The sequence below is a fragment of the Anabrus simplex genome, chromosome 1, assembly GCF_040414725.1.
Source record: "Anabrus simplex isolate iqAnaSimp1 chromosome 1, ASM4041472v1, whole genome shotgun sequence".
Classification (NCBI taxonomy): Eukaryota; Metazoa; Arthropoda; class Insecta; order Orthoptera; family Tettigoniidae; genus Anabrus; species Anabrus simplex.
Genome location: NC_090265.1, coordinates 1,582,507,074 through 1,582,533,037, shown reverse-complemented (window position 1 = coordinate 1,582,533,037; position 25,964 = coordinate 1,582,507,074). Strand labels below are relative to the sequence as shown.

The window sequence follows — 25,964 nt, the reverse complement described above, 5'->3', positions numbered from 1 at the left end:
TGCTACCTCGGAATGACAATGACCGGAGAAGACTCAGACAGGTGGGAAGTATACTTAAGGATACTGTCTTTGAGTCGGAAGTTCTTGTAGCACATCTTAAACTGAGCTGGGACAGATCGACAATCAGTGCTGCGTTTTCTGATCCAGGATGCCATTCTGTTATAGGGCATGTACTCAGTCTGCCACTTCCTTATTCAATCTAAATCGATCTCATTATTTCCTCGCCAAACAGCGAGAAGCACAGGGTCAGTTTGAGACTTCTTACTTGGCCCAGAAATCTCTCTCTCTGGTAAATTTGTTTTTGATTTCTGTCCACATGACAAATTTCGAAGTCAAAATCGGCAAGGTTCAAGGCCCATCGCTTCAGTTTGCACTTAGTTCCAGAAACTCGGTTCAACCACTGAAGTGAAGAATTATCTGTAAAGAGTCTTTACTTCCTTTGAGATATCCTCTGAACTTCCCGACAGCCCGTACAATCGCTGATGCCTCCTTCTCATCTGTACAGTAGTTTCTCTCGGGAGTAGAAAGTTTCTTACTGGCATACTCAATTATATCCTTGCTTCCTCCTTCTCTCTTGTGGAACAGTACAGCCCCCAAGATGAATGTCACTCGCATCCGTCTGCAAGCAGACCTCCCGGCTTGTATCCAGACAAGCTAGACTTGGAGCGTCACAAATAGATCTTTTTATTTCCTGGAAGGCTGTTTCTTCCCTTTGGGTCCATTTAAATAGTATGTTTTTATTGAGGAGGTTGGTTAGCGGAGCAGATTTCTTTTCAAAGTGTGGTACAAGCCTACTATACCACCCACAGAGGCCTAAAAATTGATGTACCTGGGATTTCGTACGAGGCCTTTCCTGTTCCTCAATGGCCCTATTCTTCTCAGTTTGTCTGTCCAAGCCCTTGTCCGTCAATACATGACCTAGGTACTCAACTGAGTTTGATGCGAACTGACACTTCTTGACTTGGCAGGTAAGTCCGTGAATCCTCAACCTCTCTAAGACTCTTGCTGGGTGTTCCAAATGGTCCGAAAATGTCTTACTGTACACGAGGATGTCGTCCAGATAGACCTGGTAAAATTCGCCTGTGTATCCAGACAAGACTTCGTCCATCAGGCGCATAAAGGTGGCTGGAGCATTCTTAAGACCAAAGGGCATGACTCTGAATTGATAAGAGTCCTCTTGGGGTGGAAAAAGCAGTTATCGGTTGCGACTTTTCTTCGACTTCCACTTGCGAGTAGCCAGAGTTCAAATCGAGGGTACTGAAGACTTTTGCCTCACTCACTTGCTTTTATCAGATGTCAGAGATCCGGCATGGGATAGATATCTGATTTACCTGACGTAGGTCCATACAAAGTCGGTAATCACCATTTTTCTTCTTAGGTAGTACTATTGGAGAAGCCCATCCTGATACTTAAGGTTCAATCAATCCTTGGTTTCCATTTCCTTGACCTGTTCTATTACAAATTTTTGTTTCTCTGGGTTAAGTGGGTAAGGCCTTTGTTTAACCAGAGCATTATCCTTAAAAATTATTTTAGGTTTTACGGTTGTGGTAAACCCGATTCTATCAGTAATGTCCTCAGGGAACTTATTCAGCAACTTCTCAAGGTCTTCCTTCTCCTCCACCTCAACTGCCCTATTTTCAGTTCGGCCAATACATTGGTTTCTAAAGTTTCCGACTCAAAGGCTTTATTTTCTATCCGTGCCAACCTAATTCTGTTTTTATTACCAAAGAATATATCATTGGCTGTATAATCTATCACTACCCCATATTTAGTGAAGAAGTCTTGCCCTAATATTATGTCAGGTATCAAATCTTTCACAACTTTTACCAGTATATCTATGTCTTCAGTAGAGCACTTGGCTTGAAGAAAGGTACAACCCTCAATCTTGTAATGTATGTCATGAGTTGCCTCCTTGACTGTTGCCACCTTAGCAGGACGAACAGGTTTTAATAATTTTGCCACATTCATGTTCACAAACGAGTGTGAAGCTTGAGTGTCAAGGATAGCGATGGAAGGCTCGTCATTAATCATCTAGTTAATAGCCGTGTGGGGTGGATTAGGTTCATCATCACTGTAGATTTGACCAGCATGTTTACCTTCTAGCCAGGTGTAATGTATCAGGTGCTTCTTCCTTCTTCCGGAACCATCCTTGCCCCGACTCGAACTGTGGGTCCCAAGCTAGTTTAGTGGGCAGCGGTCTTTTAAGTGTCCGGTCTGCCCACATCGGTAGCATTTCCGGGGTTCCTCCGCTGTTGAGGTTTTCGTTTTTTGAGGCATGGTAACTTGTTTTCTCGTCTAATTTTGCTACGACGTGACGGAGCTCTTCAAATGTTTTTGGTTGTGCCACCTTAACAAGTAATCGAACCTTATCATGTAGCAGTTCAGTTGTATAAAGGATATTCGTGTAAAAAGTTTCCCTTTCACGGACTCTCTTAAAGAGCTGAAGTTTTTGAAACTTTTTTTTTTTGTATCGAAGTTTGGACAGCCTCCGAGTCAAATATCTGGACGAATTCTTTCTTGAATTCCTCCCAGTTGAGGCTGAGCCCTTTAATGTTCTGGCACCAAGCCCCTGCTGACGCTTTTAGTTGCTGACTGACAATTTGCAGGTATCATTTGTCCTACCCAGTAGAGACTTCGATGTCTTCAGAAATGTTTTAGGATACTCCTTGAGCCTTCAATGAAATTCCGGTAGGCTGTCTTTGATTACTCTGGGATCAACTGGTATATCAGGGGGGAGGTTCATACCTCTGCCAGGTTGACTACTGCCTACAGAAATGTTTTTCTTCGGGGTTAAAAATTTTCTATTAACCTCGGATTCAAATTTCGTAAATTTCTGGCCTACTTCAGTTTTAAAATTTTTGGATTCCCGCTCAGTTTCTCCAGTCTTCTCCTCGACTTTGTTTTCCAAGGTGTGCATAACACTTACTACTTTATCTACATCTAATTCAAAGCTGCTGATTTTGTCATTAATTTTAGAAATTTTTTCAGATCTTTGACCAAAGAACACCTTTATTTCTTGAGACTGGACCTCGATTTTCCCCTCGAGTTTTTCAGCCTGGGCCTCGATATTTTTAGACTGGGCCTGAATCAAAGTAGTTAGTTGTACGAACATAATGCTCCCCCGGTCATTAGTTTCTTTCTCCAAGGTGACTTCGAAATCAAAAGTGCCTGGTTCCTCCTTCGTTGTCTATCAAATACTGACGCAGCCTCTCTTGTAAGTCCGGTTTGCTTCCAGCCATCGGTAAACCTCGGGATGCCAGCACTTTTCGTAAAATCACCATGGTCATTTGGTCGATCTTCATTGGTGAGTCTCTAATTGTCCTGTCACGGTCGGCAATTTATCGCTCTCAATGCAATTTTATTTGACGTAAATAAATATCACACGAGAACACGTTCACTTCCTTGTGTAAACTACTTTACTGTCACTGTAAGTCACAACATACAATTAGACACAATAGCAAGTGACACTACAACACTTAATAGCAGAGTACCCTGAAGTCGATTCTGACAAGTACAAATATCAACAACACTGACTCGCTCACTATAACACACACTCTCTTGAACTGACTGATTCACTGACTAACAGCTTGATATTATATACGCCGGGCTGAGTGGCTCAGACGGTTGAGGCGCTGGCCTTCTGATCCCTACTTGGCAGGTTCAATCCTGGCTCAGTCCGGTGGTATTTGAAGGCGCTAAAATACGTCAGTCTCGTGTCGGTAGATTTACTGGCATGTAAAAGAACTCCTGCGAGACTAAATTCCGGCACCTCGGTGTCTCCGAAAACCATAAAAGAAGTTAGTGGAACGTAAAGCAAATAACATTAATTATATTACATACTGTTCAATCAACCGTCTAGAATTATTAATTTCTGGAAAGGTTCTTACAACACACTAAATGGAACACACTCGAAACATCAATCGACCGGCTAGTCGAATGGAGTACTCCAGTAATGGATCCAGCTCGAACCTTTGATTACTGCTTATCACTACACACAGAAATCTCTCCAACATTCCTAATGTCTCTACATATATCGGGATAATAAACCATCATTTAAGAAAAGGCTGGGTGACTGCCCTGAATGCAGATCAGTATTGATTGATTGAACCCTTCATATGTACCAAGTTATAGCAGAATACACCTAATATATGAACATTATAGAGTTTTGTACAGCTTTCAACTATATAGATTTTGATGTTAAACTTATACAATATGTATTTGAGATTATACAAATTTATAATACATATTTACAGGGAAACCATGTATTAGTCATAATTAATATTTAATAAAAGATAATCTAGTATTTAATAAAATATGATTAAAATATGTTAAACATAATAATTGGAGGTTTTACAACAGTTAGGATATCGTACCTACGACAAATTAAAGCACATGGTATAGATCTATTCTCAAGGAATTCTCAGATTTTTTTTGTCTCTGTACACTATCATAAGCCTTCTCAATATCTAGGAAAACGAAGATATCTTTTCCTTTTTCCCAGTGCTTCTTCATGATCAGAAATTTCTGAGTCACTTTTAGAAATTGGCAGTATTTGGGTATGGGCAGATAAGAGGGAAGATATTATAAGATGTTCTTACCATATATGAAAAAGTGTAGAACACAGTATGAACTAGGATTGTTCATTAAGAAAGCCATAGCACACAGCATAGTTCTGTTAGTAATGTAAATGAATAAATAATGTGTGTTGGTGTTTGCAGGAGCTAGAACTAGAATTATGTCAGTGTATTTATCATATGAAGGAACAGATAAGGCACTGCTGATGTAGTAGTAGTCGAGGTCAACAGAAAAGATAATATTGTGCTAATAGTTGATTTCAATACAAGATTTGTAAATAAGTCTGAATAGCATGAGAAGATGATGGGAAAATGTGGGGTGGATATACAGAGTGGTCCACCAGTCCTTTAAAATTTTGTTTTATGTAACCTGCAACTTATAGACAACCAAAAAATGTTGGTCCCTGTTCCTATACAGGATTAGTACAGTAAGGTATTTGGGTTTAAGCTTGACAGTACAGACAGAATTGTTAGCACCAATGATAATTCAATGTTAGAAAGTGTAATGAATGTAAAAGGATCACAGCCAGATGGAAACATAATTAACCAAATTGATTATGTGTCAATAGATGCAAGGCACAAGGCACAATTCACATCTCTTGGATATGAGGAGCCTCAAGAGACCCAAATATAGACCTGGACCACTTCTTGGTATGGGCGCGAGTGAGGTTTAGGATCTCCACTGCATTCAAAGGAGCCCGACCAAACATACCTAAATACAATATAACTCTTGAATAATCTGAAATTATAAAGCGGTATCAGGAGAGGGTAACACAGATTCTTGAAAATGCTGAAGAGTGTAACGACACCGAATACCAGTGGGAAATGATTAATAATGCTGATGAGACACTAGCAAATGAAATGCTGGGAATCAAAGCACGATATACAAGATATCCATGGTTTGATATTGAGTTTAAAATAGCAACAGAAGAAACGAACAAGGTATACAGAAGAACATTACAATCAAATTGTTCAAGAAGAATGATGGAAGTCTAGAAAGAAAAATGGAAGATTGAAAAGAAGAACCATCAAACGAGGAAGAGAGAGAGAGGACGAAGGCAAATATTGAAGAAATGGAGCTTCTGAGGAATCAGAATGAGGCAAGGAAATTCTATAGAGAGATAAATGCTGCATGGAAACCCTTCTCTAGCAAAACTAGCCTGATAAAGGATGAAATAGGGAAAATCTTAAGTGAGGGGAAAGAGACATGTGAAAGATGGCACATACATCATCTCTTCATTGATTACAAAGCAGTATATGATACATAACTCGGATACGGTCCACAGCATGGACACGTGCTATAGGCAGTAACCTGGATTTGGGCTTGAATGTGTTAAGAACTTCTTTTCCACTGCTTGTAGTTTGCTAATATTTCTGTTGGTTTGGATGCAGGTTTCTTGACTGTATGTGGTAACTTGTACAAGGAAGCTTCTGTAGATATTAAGGGAGCTTGCTCTTGATCGAACTTGTTTATCCCAAAGATGTTCTCTCACAAGATGATAAAACTGTGCTCCATTCTGTACTCTATTAGTGATTTCTGAAGATGATCAGCTATCTGTTGTTACTACACTGCCAAGGTAGCAGAACTGATGTACTTGTTCCAACTTTGATCCATCTAGAGTGATGTTAGTACAGATGTTCTGTCGACTAACAGACAACACCACCCTCTTGGACTTGCTTATATTGAGACCAAATTGCTTGAATATAGCATTCCGGTCATTCAGCTTCTGTTGTACTTTGGCTTCACTATTATCCCATATCACAACATCACCTGCAAAGGCAAAAGCTTTAAACTCAGTGTTCTTATTGAGTCTCTTAACTCTTTTTCATCTTTTCATCCATTATATTGATGATAAAAGTGGCAATAGTGCGCTGCCTTGTTGTATACCCTGCCTAGTCTCAAACCACTCCAAATATTCATCACCTAATTGGACACAACTCTGGCAATGTTCGTACAGCATTTTGACTTCGTTAATTAAAGCACATATATAGATCTATTCTCAAGGTTTTCCCAGATTTTTGTCTCTGTTAACACTGTCATAAGCCTTCTCATTATCTAGGGAAATGAAAATGACATCTTTTCCTTTTTTTTCCATGGCTGCTCCATGACCATCCTTACAGAAAATATTAGACGAATTGTTGCCGTGTTCCTTCTAAAACCATACTGTTCCTCTTCAAGCTGTGGTTTAATGATGGTTCTTAATCTCTGTTCTATGATTTGTTCTGTTATTTTGAGTCCATGAGATAGGAGAGCGATGCCCCAGTAGTCACTGGGTTTCCATTTGTTTCCTTTCTTAAATAGAGGGACAATGACTCCTTTAGTCCAGTATTCAGATAGTTTTTTTTTCTTCTTTCCAAATGGTGTTTAGGACTCTAAACAACCATTGCAATCCTTGCACTCCAGCAGCATTGATCATGTCAGTACTTACCTCATCTATGCCAGTTGTCTTGGCTTTACTCATGTTCTTTAGGGTATTTTCCACTTCCATCATTCTATTTGGGGCTCCACTTTTTAATATTTTCTTTTGCTGTGGTCTCCTGTTGTTTGATTTTTTTATATTTTTTTATTTTAAATTGCACTATTATGTAATTTTTCAAAATACTGTCCCATCTCATCTCGTACCTCTTTGACATTCCAAGTGATGGTTGCATCTTCTTTCTCCAAGGCCTTTATTCCTGCATATTTATTTTTCTTACATCTCACCACTGATCTAACAGTTTCTTGTTGTTCTTGCTGTCCTCTTCTAGTTTATGTGCAAATTCAGTCCAGGTTTTCTTTCTCATTAGAAATTTTCACTTTAAGATTCAGGTCTCTCTGCAGCTGAGTTCTAACTTCTCATCATTCCTTGCCACACCTTTCTGACGTTCTCTGCATCTTAGTTTCCTCATTTCATTTATCTTCTTTATTTCTGATTGGACAGTTTCTTACCTCCATGGGGGTTTCTTTCTCTCTTTCTCTGCTACTTGTTTTGCCTATGTTATTGAATGCAGTGTCCACCAGTGTTTCCTTAGATCTAAGTCATTCTTCTTTAGTTGTTCCTACTTCCCATTTGGGCAGTTGGTCTGTGTTTTCATCTGGTATTCAGACCTCTTTTCTGTATGTTTTAAATTTCCAAACTTTTATCCTGGGTTTATACCTCGTATTAATATTTTTTACCATGATGTTTTCTAAGGTGACTTCTAGTAATCTGTGGTCATTACATAGACTTTCTCCTGTTCCAGCCTCTTTGTCTGTAATGACATAGTCAGTAAGAGATTCTGCTCTCCATTCCAGCTGTACCTTGTGATCTCTTAGCTCAGCTGCATTTTTGAACCAGGTGTTCTTGATTACTAGGTTATTTTATATGCAGAAGTCAAGGAGATATTCACACTCGTAGTTCCTGTTTCTGTATTTATGAGGAGCGATCACTGCTTCATACCCTGTTCTTGCAGTTCCCACCTGAGCATTTAGGTCTCCAATAACAAGAGTATTATCTTGTTCAAAGCGGTCCTCTAATTCTTGAAGAAGTAATTCATCAATGTTCTTGTTGATTATGAATGCCACACCATTCCTTGTTTCCTTCTTATTTCCGTGTCAGTAGAGTTTGTAACCTTTCCACAGCAATTTATTTCCTATCCCTTTTCACTTTGTTTTGTTTAGTCCAAGGACATCATTCTTTCTTTTTTCCATGATATATAAAAACTCCTCACAAACAGCAGTCAGGGTTATGGTATTCAATGTTGCTATTTTTAAAAGTTGCTATACCAGAATTGCTACAGCTGTGTTTGGATAGGCAATGGATGATCAGAGTGGTTTGAGACAAAGAGAGGTGTCCATCAAGGAAGTGCCCTGTGACCACTCTTGTTCATAATAGTAATGGACAAGATCATAAAGTCTATCAAGAAAATAGACACCTTTTCAGTACTATATTTTGCAATATTTACATTACATTTTTTAAACTAGGAACTGCTTTCAACCTTGGCTGGTCATCATCAGCCTTAAGGAATAGAATTAATTTAATAGATATATATTTACCAGATATTGTAATAGGAGTTGAATCATGGCTGAGAAATGATATAATGCATGCAGAAATTTTCTCACGGCACTCGAGTGTGTATCGTAGAGATAGGATAGGAATGGTGGGAGGGGGAGTATTCATTCTGGTGAAAGAAGAATTTGTAAGCTACGAAAAAGTTAAAGATGAGACAAATGAAATTCTAGGTGTAAGGCTCGTTTCTAAAGATAATAGGCAACTTGATATGTTTGGAGTGTACAGACCGGGAAAGGGTAGCACTGACGCGGATTCGGAATTATTCGATAGGATAGTTGGCTATGTAGGAAACTACATGGAAAGAAATGTGATTGTAGCGGGAGATCTTAATTTGCGAGATGTCAATTAGGAAGGAAATGCGAACGCCAGGAAGCATGACCAGCAAATGGCAAATAAGTTAATATGGGAAGGACAGCTGATTCAGAAAGTGATGGAACCAACCAGAGGGAAAAATATCCTGGATGTGGTGCTGATAAAACCAGATGAGCTCTATAGGGAAACTGAAGTAATAGATGGTATTAGTGATCATGAAGCTGTTTTTGTCATAGTCAAAAATAAATGTGATAGAAAGGAAGGTCTTAAAAGTAGGACTATTAGGCAGTACCATATGGCTGGTAAAGCAGGCATGAGGCAGTTTCTAAAAAGTAACTATGATCGGTGGAAAACGGTAAATAAAAATATAAACAGACTCTGGGATGGGTTTAAAGAAATTGTTGAGGAATGCAAAAACATGTTTGTACCTTTAAGGGAGGTAAGGAATGGTAAAGACCCACCTTATTATAATAGAGAAATAAAGAGACTAAGAAGGAGGTGCAGACTGGAAAGAAATAGAGTTAGAAATGGCTGTGGAAGTAAGGAGAAATTGAAGGAACTTACTAGAAAATTGAATCTAGCAAAGAAGGCAGCTAAGGATAACATGATGGCAAGCATAATTGGTAGTCATACAAATTTTAGTGAAAAATGGAAGGGTATGTATAAGTACTTTAAGGCAGAAACAGGTTCCAAAAAGGACATTCCAGGAATAATTAATGAACAAGGGGAGTGTGTATGTGAGGATCTTCAAAAGGCGGAAGTATTCAGTCAGCAGTATGTAAAGATTGTTGGTTACAAGGAAAATGTCGAGATAGAGGAGGAGACTAAGGCCAATGAAGTATTAAAATTTACATATGGTAACAATGACATTTACAACAAGATACAAAAGTTGAAAACTAGAAAAGCGGCTGGAATTGATCAGATTTCTGGGGATATACTAAAGACAATGGGTTGGGATATAGTACCATATCTGAGGTACTTATTTGATTATTGTTTGGTCGGAGGAGCTATACCAGATGAATGGAGAGTTGCTATTGTAGCCCCTGTATATAAAGGAAAGGGTGATAGACATAAAGCTGAAAATTACAGGCCAGTAAGTTTGACATGCGTTGTATGTAAGCTTCGGGAAGGCATTCTTTCTGATTATATTAGACATGTTTGTGAAATTAATAATTGGTTCTATAGAAGGCAGTTCGGTTTTAGGAAAGGTTATTCCACTGAAGCTCAACTTGTAGGATTTCAGCAAGATATAGCAGATATCATGGATTCTGGAGGTCAAATGGACTGTATCGCGATTGACCTGTCTAAAGCATTTGGTAGGTGGATCATGGGAGACTACTGGCAAAAATGAGTGCAATTGGACTAGACAAAAGAGTGACTGAATGGGTTGCTATATTTCTAGAAAATAGATCTCAGAGGATTAGAGTAGGTGAAGCTTTATCTGACCCTGTAATAATTAAGAGGGGAATTCCTCAAGGCAGTATTATTGGACCTTTATGTTTCCTTATATATATAAATGATATGAGTAAAGGAGTGGAATCGGAGGTAAGGCTTTTTGCGGATGATGTTATTCTGTATAGAGTAATAAATAATTTATACAAGATTCTGAGCAACAGCAACGTGACCTCGATAATGTTGTGAGATGGACAGCAGGCAATGGTATGTTGATAAACGGGGTTAAAAGTCAGGTTGTGAGTTTCACAAATAGAAAAAGTCCTCTCAGTTTTAATTACTGCGTTGATGGGGTGAAAGTTCCTGTTGGGGATCATTGTAAGTATCTAGGTGTTAATATAAGGAAAGATCTTCATTGGGGTAATCACATAAATGGGATTGTAAATAAAGGGTACAGATCTTTGCACATGGTTATGAGGGTGTTTAGGGGTTGTAGTAAGGATGTAAAGGAGAGGGCATATAAGTCTCTGGTAAGACCCCAACTAGAGTATGGTTCCAGTGTATGGGACCCTCACCAGGATTACCTGATTCAAGAATTGGAAAAAATCCAAAGAAAAGCAGCTCGATTTGTTCTGGTTGATTTCCGACAAAAGAGTAGCGTTACAAAAATGTTGCAATGTTTGGGTTGGGAAGAATTGAGAGAAAGAAGAAGAGCTGCTCGACTAAGTGGTATGTTACACATAACAAGACTTATATGCCCTCTCCTTTACATCCTTACTACAACCCCTAAACACCCTCATAACCATGTGCAGAGATCTGTGTAGGCCTAAGATGCTTGTAAATAAAGCGAAAAATGTCCCTGCAAATTCATGTTGTAATATTATGAACTAGCAACATAAAACCAATATGTATTGAATAGGTGGATTGAAATAGTTACTATATTGTAAGCATTTAAGTGGTATGTTCCGAGCTGTCAGCGGAGAGATGGCGTGGAATGACATTAGTAGACGAATAAGTTTGAGTGGCATTTATAAAAGTAGGAAAGATCACAATATGAAGATAAAGTTGGAATTCAAGAGGACAAACTGGGGCAAATATTCATTTATAGGAAGGGGAGTTAGGGATTGGAATAACTTACCAAGGGAGACGTTTAATAAATTTCCAATTTCTTTGAAATCATTTAGGAAAAGGCTAGGAAAACAACAGATAGGGAATCTGCCACCTGGGCGACTGCCCTAAATGCAGATCAGTATTGATTGATTGATTGATTGATTGATTGATTGATTGATTGATTGATTGATTGATTGATTGATTGATTGAAAACTCTACAAACACATCTAATGACTAAAGAAGTGTATAAACATACACAAATGACATTAAAGGTGTTAAAATCATCAGTGATAAACTGTGTGCACAACACGTAAAATATGATGAAATTAAAATCAGGCTCTAAAATTCTTAGATGCGTTGCATCATGTTATGATGTCCCATTAGTGCTTCTTGTTAAAATATCATGAAAATGCTGAAAATTTCCTCTGTTGGAAATTGTCAATGGTTTAATCAAGGATGGCACACAAAGGTATGATTAAATAGCTGGCACTTTCTTAGATTGCAGCTGGTAGAGATTCGCAATTCAATACGGTGTCCATGAAGTTAACCCTGAATAAATGACAGTCAAAATTAATGAACTAAAAGGAGAGAGAGTGCTAATCAAATGGCACAGGTTACATGATACTTACCTTTTGTTGGGGCATGTGGTGCGTGGCCTACTGTTGTGTGCCTCATACTAATGGGGAGGAGTTGAGATTGTGAGATTCAAAGAAAAGGGAGAGGGCGGGGCGAGGAGAGAGGAGAATGCAGGGGAAGGAAAGGGGAGAAAGGGGAAGGGGGGTTAAGGTGAGGCCGAAGGATGTGGGAAAACAGGTGGCCACTGAGGGAAGTGCTGTGAATAGTATGAAAAATTGAATTACGACTTTTTGGTTTTACATTTCTAAAAATGGGAATTAGAAGGTCAAACAGGATATTTGATTTTTCTGAAATGTCGTTAAGATTATAATTTGGGTTAAAATATTTATCTATATGTATGAAGTATACGCACATATCCCATGTCGTTCCATCTGTATGATGGGTCGGCGAATAAAGCTCCTTCACCAACTTTTGTCTTTGTACTTTTCTCCTTCTTCAGTGCTGTCCCAGTCCCCTCCTCATTACTGTATGTCGTTTTACACCATGTCTGTATATCGCATTCTTGGCTACCCTCTTGGTCTTGAATATTTTAACTGCAGATCATACATTTTTCTGGGTATGCAATCAGGATCCATCCTTTGCATGTGATCATACCATTTGAGTCCACGCAGAGTTATGTTATCCTGCATTCTGCCAACCTGAGCTATGTCCCTGATGTTCTCATTACAGATTTTATCTCGTCTTGTTTTGCCCTTCATTGCTCAGATGAATCTCATTTCAGCTGCCTGAATCCTTGCTTCAGCTTTTTTCCTCATGGTCCAGGTCTCACTCCCATATGTATGAAGCAGCTTTCTATAATGTTAAGGAGTGGGTCCTTTTTTGATGATTTTGAGAATTTCCATATCTTGTTTTATGCCTGTGAATTTGTGATTATAGTCATGCATATGCTGTCCCACAGCTGAAAATTTATTGTACTTCAGGGCAGTAACGTGTTCTGAGTACCTTATATTAAAGCTCCTCCCAGTCTGTCCAACGTAAGAAGAATTACAACTGGGCCGATGACCTTCGATATTAGGCCCCTTAAAACAACAAGCAAGAATTACAACTGTTGCAAATAATCCTGTATACTCCTGATTTTGAAAAACTATTGAACATGTTTATGGCTGTGGTGGCATTTCGTGAGACTTTTGCATTCCTATTTTTGGTTTTGAAAATTACTTTTACATCATGCTTTTTAAAGATGTTGGTGACTTTGTAAATTTGTTTGTTGAACGTAAAGGTAGAAATTGTGGAGTTGTTTTGTTTATCTTTTTTCAGAGTTGTTAAGGGGCAATATTTATATTTATTGATTATTCTTTCAATAAAGAAATTATTGTGTCCATTAGATTTAGTAATATTATGAATAGTGTTCAACAAATTTTTGATTTCTCTTTATGACATTGGAACATTGAATGCTCGGTACACCATGCTGTTGTACGGTGCTCGTTTGTGAATTTGAAGGAGTGAAAAATCTTGACGGATTGTAGTGACTGTTCGGGTAGGAAGAATTTAATTTTCTTTCCAATTTCGGATTCAAGTGTGAATTTTATATGCGGATCAATGTTATTTAGATTAATGACAGTAGTAGTAGCATTTGTTATGCTGTCATTCATAATTACTATGGTGTCGTCTACGTATCTTGCCCAGAAAACGGTTTTCTAAATTGTTGTTGTTGTTGTTGTTGTTGTTGTTGTTGTTAGTAGTAGTAGTAGTAGTAGTAGTAGTAGTAGTAGTAGTAGTAGTAGTAGTAGTAGTAGTAGTAAAGTAGTAGTAGTAGTAGTAGTAGTAGTAGTAGTAGTAGTAGTAGTAGTAGTAGTAGTAGTAGTAGTAGTAGTAGTAGTAGTAGTAGTAGTAGTAGTAGTAGTAGTAGTAGTAGTAGTAGTAGTAGTAGTAGTAGTAGTAGTAGTAGTAGTAGTAGTAGTAGTAGTAGTAGTAGTAGTAGTAGTAGTAGTAGTAGTAGTAGTAGTAGTAGTAGTAGTAGTAGTAGTAGTAGTAGTAGTAGTAGTAGTAGTAGTAGTAGTAGTAGTAGTAGTAGTAGTAGTAGTAGTAGTAGTAGTAGTAGTAGTAGTAGTAGTAGTAGTAGTAGTAGTAGTAGTAGTAGTAGTAGTAGTTAATTATTTTGGTGTGTTCCAAAAAATCCAAGTAAATCTCGGCCAAGATACCTGAGGCAGGTGATCCCTGCTGCCACTTTAGCAGAATTCAGGCAAGAGAAATGAGATTCATTAGAACTATGAATCAAACTGCTTGAAAGGGAAAGATCAGAAATGAAGTAAACAGGAGGCTAGTTGGCACTGAGGTCCCTATTACCAGTGTAATAACAAAGTGTAGATTTAAATGGTGTGGACACATTATGATAATGAAGAGCAAGAGACCTGCTAGAAAATACTTTGACTGTATTGTCCAAGGAAAAAGATCAAGGCCAAGGAAATGCTGCATAGACACAGTGAAATAAGATTTGGAGGTGATAGGTTTCAACTGGGAAGATGTCCTGGAACAGATGATGTATGCAGATAGGAGGAGATGGCGAACGCTAGTACACCACACTTGGAAAACTGGAGTTGGAAAAATGATGATCATGAAGATGAAGATGAATGAAAATCAGTACTGTTTCAGATCAGAAAGGATCTCTGAAGACCATATTTTCAATACATCCCAGATAATTGAAAAGTTTTTAAAGAGGAACTGATTAACAATCAGGCTGCAGTGAGAATTGATAGTTGAATATGTTCTTGGTTCAGAGTATTTATAACTGTTAGGCAAAGCAGTAATCTTTACCCTTTAAAAAATTTTATTTACATGAATTACTTGGTAAAATGATGTAAAACGACAGTGAAATTGAAACAGATAAAAACATAGTAAGTAGTTTGATTTATGCCTTTGCAATATAATATCTCACGCTACCTCAGGAGTCTATGGAGCCAGGTCTATGTAGGTACCAAAACTGTCACAAGCAGCTAGGACTGACAAAGAAGTCATCTGTTTCTGAGCATTTTCTGATGGATGGCTACAAAATAGATTACAGGGACACAGACATACTCTCAACCTCTGTACACTTCCAAGCTCTCAATTACAATGGGAAACTTTATATATTTTGAAACATATGGACATTTTCAACATAGAGGAAGAAAGCAACTGGGTGAACAGATCCTGGATACTCATGCCATAAACAGTAAAAGTAAAGAAGCCAGGAGGATGCTGGAGCAAGGAATAACAAAGAGAAAGGACAACCAACCAGCATTGGTAGCCACCAAAACAGACCAGCTAGCACTGACCCCTTGTCACATAAAAATATTGGACTGTACAGAGGACATGTTGCCACCATTGTGCATTATGGGAGTACATGGTAACAGCTTCAGTCCACTACTGACCTTTGGATAGAGCACGATCCATTGCTAGATAGAATATCAGGTGAAACATTGGCACCTATAAACCCTATTGAACTATATTTTGTAAGCCTTGGAAGACTTCTTGTATTGATAATGGAACATGTACTTATGATTCACACTGCCAATTATATATGACTTTTGTTGCTCATTTTTATTTTAAATATCAGATTTATTATTTTAGGTGGAGATGCTGTCATGGGGTTACCTCTTCCAGCGAGCATTTAATCTCGAGATAAATTTGTGCCCATTAGTTTCAAGAGTACCGACCGCTAAAAATGACAGTTATGTAAAGGAAGACGACAAAAAGGATGCGGCACCAGCGTTCAGCTTGGAGATAGCACTTACTGGTCGCATTGTTCTCAATGTTTGGAGGCTGATGAGACACGAGGTAAATGATGCTTATTTTTCTTATTTTGATAAGATTGGTTTAGTTTATGAGTCGTATAACTTATTTCTATCTACTAAACAGTATTAATTAAACTCTGGCCATTCTAAAATAGTTTTTCTATGCAGGAAATTGTGTCTTTCTTGTAATTTGCAGATATGTTTTAATTTCTTCTTACAATACTTTACCCTTTCTGTTTTTGTTGTTTTTTGTTGTTTTTTTCTGTACATATTGCATAGCAATCAACCTTTTATTCCGTTCCTATCTGGATTCTCAAAATGTGCTTGATTTCATAAAGCCCAAGTCCAGAAATACTGGTGTTGATCACACTTTTGTAATTGTTGTTGTATCGCTTATTTAATACAACAATGTCATAACTCAAAACTGCCTGTTTTGAGTATGTATACCAATTAAAAGTGCATGCAAGAATCAATATAATGGTATACTTAACTCAGAACAGGCTGTTTTTGAGTTATGGCGTTCTTGTATTAAATGATTGATATGTTAGAATGAGAAGTTGATAGAAAGGTTTTGTTATGGTCCTTAGTTAATGATCATCTGTTTCTACAAGAACACATGGTTCAAAGGTATAGATGTGCTCAAAAATTTCATTTCTCTATGCTTGTCTCAAGATATTCCTGTATAGGTGGGTGTGTTTTCTCTCTGTGTCATTATATTTATGAAGTGATCCTATTTCATTTTGTGTTGTGATTTTACTTTGATTGAATTGATAAATGCCATGGTGTTGCAGGTTGCTCTTATGAGCTATACTTTTGAGAATGTGATGTATCATGTTCTGCATCAGAGAGTTCCTTTGCACTCCTTTCGGTTGCTGACACAGTGGTGGGCTCATCGCACCCGTCTCTATAGGTAAAGCTGAGCTTTTGAAAAATCACTTAGAGAGAGCCTGCATTTCTCTTACCTACTTCCTTGCCTATCCCTAATTTTTCTGAAGATACCTTGGTGTTTTTCTTCTTCTGTGTTTGTAGTCTTTTATCAGCTGAACATTTTTTTTTTGTTTCTTACTTTTCTAAATTCATTCCTTTTTCATTCTCCAATTAGCTCATTCCTGCTTCCTGTAGAAGTACTAAACAAAAGTAATACCAGTACCAAATTATATCTTTTAGAGTTGTGTATATATAGACTTAGAGGCTATCATATCCTGTATCAGAGAGTTCCTTTCGGTTGCTGACACAGTGGTGGGCTTATCGCACCCGTCTCTATAGGTAAAGCTGAGCTTTTAAAAAAATCGCTTGGAGAGAGATCCTGCATTTCCCTTTTGTTCTCGTCAGCTTATCGTGAGAGCAATTTGAAATTAATGGTGATAAGCTTATAAGTTAACCCTGCAGACATTAGTTTTATTCCTCCTAATGTAAGTACTTAGTTTGGAGTGACATATTTCCAAAACCCTGCTGGCCACTTGCCTGTTAACTCACCCTTTTTTCCTCCTGCTGCAATATTTAAACCATTTGTGTGCTTTCAATAAAATGACAATAACTCCTAAGCATATTTAGGAGGAAAGAACATATTTATCTTGATAAGGTTGCCGAGTTCAATAACCAATTTATTTTGATATGAAAGGATTACAGAGATAAGTTCTAGTAAGGTTCAGCCTTTTCAATACAAATTACAAGTTGTATAAGATGTTATCTACAACATTTATTCGATAGTGGTACCGGTTTCGACATATACAAATGTCATCATCAGCTTAAATCACACAAATCACACTAAATTGAGCAAGTACATATTAATTAAAATTGCTGTGGTGACATGTAGGGATACACAACATCATACACTATTTTTCACCAAATAAATACATTCATTAAAATTTTTAACATGCTTTAGCTTTTCTAATCTGTTTTTTTTACTCCGAACGTGTGAAGGTCTTTAAAAGTTTCGTGTTACCGTTTGTTAAAATTAAAGTGATATACTCATAGCAAATATATAATAATCAGATCTTGCTGATCCATTTACATACAAATGCTCAAATTATTGCACGTCATTTTACAGTTGCATTTAAAATCTTTTAGTGATTGTCTGTCAATTCACTAAAACCACTTGTTATTCAAATGTCGTCCAAGTAAGAACAGAAATGTAGTTGATAACATATTGCTCATGTAATGGAGCTTGTGAAACTATGCGTTTGTATAACTCATAAAACACGTCTTAGAAAGGCTTGTTATGCTTGTTAAAATTTACACTGAGACATCTATAAAATTGTTTAGTATAAGACAGTATCATTTAAATACGGTAGTTGTTTGTCCTTCTGTTCTTCTCTTTGGGCGTAATAGAGGTGATCTAAAATTTCTCAGTCCAATCAGGAAGATAAGCCTTGGACAGCGTGCAGAGAAGTTTGATCTGTCAAAAGGAGTTAGTCTGCACAAAATGTAATAACCTACAGTGCCATAAGCTCCTGAAACTTATCAACAGTAGCACTGCACTGATTGACTATTTTCTCTTGCTGTTCATCTCTACTAGATGACAGTACCGCTGCAGTTACATAAAGTAAGCTGTCAGTTATGGGTACACAACAACTAATTAGGGAATAAAAGTAGGATCAATACTACTTAAGTGGACTGTTCTTTAAATATTGCTGTTTTACTATTTTAGAACACATGACATGTCCCATACTCAGTGGCTCTATTTCCTGTGGTTTTTGTCAGTCAAGGAAAGTTATTTTTCTTTACAATTTTATCTGCTGTTCTATAAATTATGATTGACAGTCAGTGATTTGTTATTGGCTGATGACTTACAGACTTCAGTCTCTGTCTTTCTTTCTTTCTTCCTTTCTTTTTCTTTCTTTCTGTAGTTCTTTCATAGTTCTGGATTATTATTGTTTTTGCTTATATATGTTTATAGAGGGGTTGAATTATTGTTGTCATGTCCTATTTCGTGTAACCATCAGCCATCAGTACCAGTTTATGGAAAAGGAAGACCCCTTATTGCAACATTTAAGATTCTAAATGTTCCAAAAGAAATGGGCAACTCTGTTTATGTTTTATAGTTCTAGAAAGGGTGTACAGAACTGTACCAAGGGAAAAGATGTTGACTATACTGTTAATAATTAATTACCACTGGCAAAGTCATTTTTATTAACAATCAGGTTGTATTTATGGTTGATAATGGAATGAGTTCTTGGTTCAGACTATTTACGAGGTATAGGTAGGGCTGTGATCTTTCACCCTTTTAATTTGTTTACTTGGATTGTTTGCTGAAGGACATAAAATCATGAAGGGGTACAGTGTGGAAAAATTTTCTGAATTTGATTTATTCTTAGGAGCTTATGATGTCTATATTCTTGTATCTACAGTCATCACCCTCTAGTATACATCAGCCTCTCCGCTTTAAGAATACATGCGAACATCAAGAGCGCTGCAAGCGTGGCCAGTCAGAACGAGCGGCACGCAGTCCCTACAGCTGTTAGGCCTACATTCTGATGATTTTCCTGTTGATCGGCTTACTGTTTAAGTATTTCACCCTCTCAAAACGTTCAGTCACTTCATCTCCAATGTTTTTTAAGATACTCGGGATAAGAGTTTTGCAGATTACCTGACCTGATTTCTCAGCATGATTAGAACTGCCATTTGAGTCACACTTTAAAACCTCCGAACTCTTCAAAACAGGCAGAACTACGGTAGTTAAAGTCGTACAAGCTCCTGTATTAACAAATTTTGCAGCTTCACACACGAAATCATTAACAATGTTTATAATCCACACCAACCGTTCTGATGGATAGAAGAAGACCTTACACCGATCTTGCTTAAAAATTATGTCCATTAGTGGAGAACTGCATTTTTCTTGTTGAATTAGGCTACAGCGTGATTCACAAGTTACTTCTTTTCTTATTTCCTTTACGACGAAACCACTGAGGAAAGCAAGTGATACAAGTTTAATAGACACTACCTCCAGACCTGTAAAAGAAATAAGGGTATTAAGTTTACTGCATAATAACAGTATGGTTATTATTTAGAATACTGTTATCTAATAACCAACAGTAAATAAATTTTGTAAAAGTGAGTATACGTACAATGCGGCTTGTGAAGATTTTGTAGGATTTCTGTCACTGTTCCTGGAATGTTAGGGATCACTTCCGATGGGACTGATTGAGATGACTTGACACAGCTAATAACATTCATCTCACGAGTATGTTGATTTCGCCTTTTGAAAGGAATTCCTATCTTCAAAATTTTGTTGAGGGCAAGTACTACAGCCCTTGAATCCAGCATGTCATTGTTGCCTGAAGTTCTCCTCAAAATGCTAAAGAACATTTCTAGGGAATCGCTGTTAAATACTCTAGTTAGCACAAAATGAAAGCCGGACGACAATAAGTATCAGATACAGAGAACTGTAGAACACGTAGTTAGCCGAATAGCCTCGTAAGTTTCATTGCTGAGAAAACTCGCTCCTTGCTCATGGGATGCTTCCTTCACATCCTCAAGATATACCAGAAACTCACTCTCCAGCCAGTGAAGCCTGTCATCATCTGTGTTGAAAAAATGGACCTTGTCAGGGCAAAACTTAGCGTTGTTGTTACTACTAACATCATGGATATTGAACCATTTCTGAATCATTTTCATGAAGTATATAGTCGCTGTGCAGCCGTGGAACAAGTGGGCTTTTGAATGTCCAGAATATTTTGGGAGATATTCCAGAGCTGTTATTACTGGTGTAGAAAATATGTCCTTTGCTCGTTTCACATTTAGTTTTTCTATGTTGTTTGGGCTTACATGTTTTCAAGTCAGAAAGTGAACAGGTTTTACCACTTGACTTGCTTGCAATTCATATAAATTCTTCACATGAGAGCCACTTATTGTGTCTTTTCTGTCAAACATGGTCTTCTCTAAAAATGTGTTTCTTACATTCTTTAAAATGTGATATTGGTCAAATGCAAGAAAATAAAGGTTGGTTTGGGTCATTTGGGTGAGTAATTTGTGGCTTCAAAATCTTGCTATTGGAAAGTCGTCTCATCATATTAACATTGGTCTTATGATTATCAGAAACTAGACGTATTACAAGAAATCCACAAGCCTCAATCTCTCTGATAACAGACCGTGTCAAATTATACAGTTCCTTACCTGAGATTCGTTTGGTAAAGAAGTACACGGCTGGAAGTCTGTACTTAGTGCATAACCCCACTATCATAAAACAAAGCAAATTATTGGCGAGAATTTCAGATTCCCTCACATTCTTGACGTTCTTAATTTCGGATATAGTATTATCTGGAACAGATGTGGTTTTGTGACCAAAGAAAGTATCTAGCTTTTTGTCATATTGCAATTGTTGTTTTATTGCCATTTTATCCACTATCAAGGAACATACTACTCTTTCAGCCTCATTCAAACGTTCAGATCCTAAGGTTAATCTCTCTTTCACAAGGTTCGTAACTCCTGTGTTGCATGAATTGTCACCCAAATACCTGGACAATATGCTCTTAGAAGGCAACTTTAGTATATTTTTCCTAGCATACCTATAACCTTTGGGCGACATTCATTCCCGAACTATACTGCGTTTTACCATGGATTATGTCCATCTCGGAGAGCATTTCTCAAATTTCGCTATTTGCTCAAGAAGGAATGAAGACTTGGCATTTGAGGGATCATGCTCGGCTGTTTTAATTTTTTGTGACAAGGCTTTATGACAAGTATTGTTATAAATCTCCAACTCCTGATTAGTTTTATTCAGTTCGTTTTCAAGACGTGAAAGTTTAGCCCGTGCTCTTCACACTTTTAGTCACAGTTTATTTGTTTCTATTTTGAGTAGCTTCTCGTCTAAAATGTCGCACTGGACATCAACGTGACGATGAAAGTCATGATTTGCGGGACACTCATGCAGGGAAACACCTGAAGTATTACTTTCATCACAGCTTGGCTCAGTTGATTCTTATTTCCGTTTCTTACCTTTGGTAATGACTGAATGTTTTATAATAGGTCTACGTTCTGCTTTGATCTGTTGGACTTTGTAAGATGGATAAGAAGGGAAAACAGAGGGAACAGCAGCATCCTGCAGTTTCTTAATTTTCAATCCAGGTCGATAGTTAGACTCACAAAAATGAAGGCTACATACCACAGAAGATCTAGAATTTAAATTGGGCCTGAAGTCTGCTCTTGCTATAGCTTTAAGCCATTGTTCTCTGAGGTCCGTTCGGTTGGGAAATTCGTGAAATGATACTCCTTTCACTTTACTACTCCGGCTTGTGCAGCAAGGCACGCAGCAATACACCATTGCTATTGATAGATAGAAACCTGCAATAGGACATTAATATGCCAAGTTAATGTAGCCTATGGCAAGATCGTAAGCAATAACTAATTAAAGCAAATATGTTATGATAGCCTTCAGTGAAGTAAGAAATTAGATTAAATGGGTATGAGAAACTCGAACAGTGTGCGAGATTTAAGCATGCCTTGTAAGTACTTCTTTTAATAAATTACTACCATTACATACCTTCTTATGGTGAAATAAATAGTCTGTACTTCCACTAATATCACAACTCAACACAATCTCAGTAAACTACATAAAGAAATGACACTCGACACATTGTTTACTCCCTCTTTCTTGTTGTTCCTAACGTGCCTTCAGCGCGGGTCTCGTCCACGCTTCTAGCGCCACAGCTGCCAAAGTAGTCCTTACGTGATGTTTGCAAAGAAGCATGCAAGCCGAGTGAAGTGGGAAGGCTGAGAGGTATACTAGAGGGTGATGCTACAGTATACTCATCAACCTGAAGCTTTTCTTTATTGTAATTTTGATACAGAATTTTGCCATATTGAAAATATAATTATTAAGAGAAGCATAAAGGAAATCCCATTGCAGTGGAGGAGACTAAGGCCAAAGAAGTAATAAAATTTACATATGATAACAATGACATTTATAATAAGATACATAAGTTGAAAACTAGAAAAGGGGCTGGAATTGATCAGATTTCTGGGGATATACTAAAGACAATGGGTTGGGATATAGTACCATATCTAAAGTACTTATTTGATTATTGTTTGGTTGGAGGAGCTATACCAGATGAATGGAGAGTTGCTATAGTAGCCCCTGTGTACAAAGGAAAGGGTGATAGACATAAAGCTGAAAATAACAGGCCAGTAAGTTTGACATGCATTGTATGTAAGCTTTGGGAAGGCATTCTTTCTGATTATATTAGACATGTTTGTGAAATTAATAACTGGTTCGATAGAAGGCAATTCGGTTTTAGGAAAGGTTATTCCACTGAAGCTCAACTTGTAGGATTCCAGCAAGATATAGCAGATATCTTGGATTCTGGAGGTCAAATGGACTGTATCGTGATTGACCTGCCTAAGCATTTGATAGGGTGGATCATGGGAGACTACTGGCAAAAATGAGTGCAATTGGACTAGACAAAAGAGTGACTGAATGGGTTGCTATATTTCTAGAAAATAGATCTCAGAGAATTAGAGTAGGTGAAGCTTTATCTGACCCTGTAATAATTAAGAGGGGAATTCCTCAAGGCATTATTATCGGACCTTTATGTTTTGTTATATATATAAATGATATGAGTAATATAGAGTGATAAATAAGTTACAAGATTGTGAGCAACTGCAACGTGACCTCGAAAGTGTTGTGAGATGGACAGCAGGTAATGGTATGTTGATAAACGGGGTTAAAAGTCAGGTTGTGAGTTTCACAAATAGGAAAAGTCCTCTCAGTTATAATTACTGCGTTAATGGGGTGAAAGTTCCCTTTGGGGATCATTGTAAGTATCTAGGTATAAATATAAGGAAAGATCTTCATTGGGGTAATCACATAAATGGGATTGTTAATAAAGGGTACAGATCCCTGCACATGGTTATGAGGGTGTTTAGAGGTTGTAGTAAGGATGTAAAGGAGAGGGCATATAAGTCTCTGGTAAGACCCCAACTAGAGTATGGTTCCAGTGTATGGGACCCTCACCAGGATTACCTGAAGTTTGAATGGCATTTATAAAAGTAGGAAAGATCACAATATGAAGGTAAAGTTGGAATTCAAGTCGACAAACTGGGGCAAATATTCATTTATAGGAAGGGGAGTTAGGGATTGGAATAACTTACCAAGGGAGACGTTCAATAAATTTCCAATTTCTTTGAAATCATTTATCAAAAGGCTAGGAAAGCAACAGATAGGGAATCTGCCACCTGGGCAACTGCCCTAAATGCAGATCAGTATTGATTGATTGATTGATTGATTGATTGATTGATTGATTGATTGATTGATTGATTGATTGATTGATTGATGTGTGAAGGTCAGTATTTTAATTATCAGATGTATTTAATTGAATAGCGAACAGTTCTGGTGATGCTGTTAGCAACTCATTGATAAACTCACTTTAATATTTACTTACTGTATGATGTAGTTTGTTGAGATGTATCATATACTGTAAACTTACTGTATCAAATAATTTCAAGTCTGTTTTGCGGAAATGAATTGGCTAGGTCAGTATAGAATGGCATAGTGATTTGCATGGAACCTTGTATGGACTGATGACTCAGACAAAATTAAACATGGTCTTCATTTATTATACCCCTTTTCAAAATGAGTGAATGCTGCTCCCATAAATTTAGCCAGAAATATAAGCCTTTTTTTTTTTTTTTTTACCATATCATATGTTTTGAAAAATGATGTGAGTGTGTAAGTTTTGAACCAATTTTTTAAAATTCACATTTGATTTGATGATCTGTGAGAAAGTGTTAAAAAGCAACTCTCCCTCGTTTCTGCTTAAGACTGAAAGAGTGACTTGAAACATTTGCAAGGAAGGAGGGAAAACTGGTTAAGAGGGGAATTAGAAACGCTGTTGACAGATATTTGGTGAATTTGGAGAAAAATATATTTAGACCTGGCCAGATGTTAATGGTGGTGATGATGAAGATTTTCTTATTTTACAAAGATTTCTTCAAGTAACTTTTTTCATGTTTCATATAACTAACAGAGCAGCTTTGTTTGAGATCGATATACTTCATGAATGTTATTCTACTTATTTGCATTTTTTTCTTATGTGCTGAAGACAAATAAAATGCCATATTGCTTAATGTTTCCTTGTAGTTTTCATGCTAAGTACTAGTATATTTCTAATTAATCATACTAGATGGCGAACGGCTGAACATTATTTGCTGAGGGTTCGAGGTATTGTAAAAATTCTGGATCAGTTGGATCTCGTGGCTCGGACTAGTGAGCTGGCTCGATTGTTTGGTATCCAGTTCTATGAAGTGTTGTCTCGTGGATCCCAGGTTAGTATCAACTTTACTAAATTAAATACACTGCATAAATATTGAAAACATAAACACCTTTCTTCTATAATTTAACATTTCTGTTGTAAAAGTGTAAAGGTCCCTGGCCACATTATTAGATGCTCCTTGAATTTTTAACATAATACATGTTTAGGAGGTATAAAAAGCTACTATGATTCCGTCTAAATTAAGGGATTTATTTTCTTCAAGCATTAGAGATTATTAATAATTGATAAACCACACAGTTTTAATATTAATTATTATTGTTTTAAAAAAAAAGTTCAATAGACAGAACTAAGCCAAACATCTCAATACTTTTTCAAGCCACCTTTAGCTGTTATCAGGGAGAGGTAGTGCGTTCGAATCCCAATGTCGGCAGCCTTAAATGGTTTCCCATTTTCACTTTACCAAATCAACCTTAAATAAGGCCATGATCACTTCCTTCCCACTCCTAGCCCTTTCCTATCCCATCATCGCCATAAGACCTATCTGTGTTGATGCGACATAAAGCAAATTGTAAAAACAAAATTTAAAAAATAGCTGTTACCAGTGCTGTGGTTCAGCTTGGCATACAAGCTTGTACAGTGTCCTGCATCTATGAGTGATGATAGATACCAGACTTGAATAATCTTTTCAATGAGACAAATTTTTGTGGTGATTGTTTCCTTTGCCTCTTTCCCCTTCACCAGCTCCCAAACATTTTCTATCGGGTTCAAGTCCGGTGAATTTCCTGACCAGGGTAACAAGGGGATATTTTCTTGCTGCAGAAAGGGTTTTACTGACCACGCTGTGGGAGCTCTGTCTTGCATAAACACAAATGGTTCTCCATTAGGGAACCATTCTTTTATTTGAGGTAGGAGCCTGCTCTTTAACATCTCTTTGTACTGGTCTTCCTGCATTGTTCCCTCAACCATGTACAGACGTTCAGTGCCTTTCCC

General features: G+C 37.4%; 1 protein-coding gene across 1 annotated transcript in view; it reads left to right on the top strand.

The window, feature by feature from the left end:
* Positions 1 to 25,964, top strand: part of PolZ1 (DNA polymerase zeta catalytic subunit) — a 409,350-nt gene that overhangs the window by 254,569 nt on the left and 128,817 nt on the right. The window contains exons 19-21 of the mRNA XM_067138984.2: positions 15,602 to 15,808; positions 16,557 to 16,675; positions 24,885 to 25,026. Coding sequence (XP_066995085.2) covers positions 15,602 to 15,808; positions 16,557 to 16,675; positions 24,885 to 25,026 — 468 coding nt within the window. The remainder of the gene's footprint in view (positions 1 to 15,601; positions 15,809 to 16,556; positions 16,676 to 24,884; positions 25,027 to 25,964) is intronic.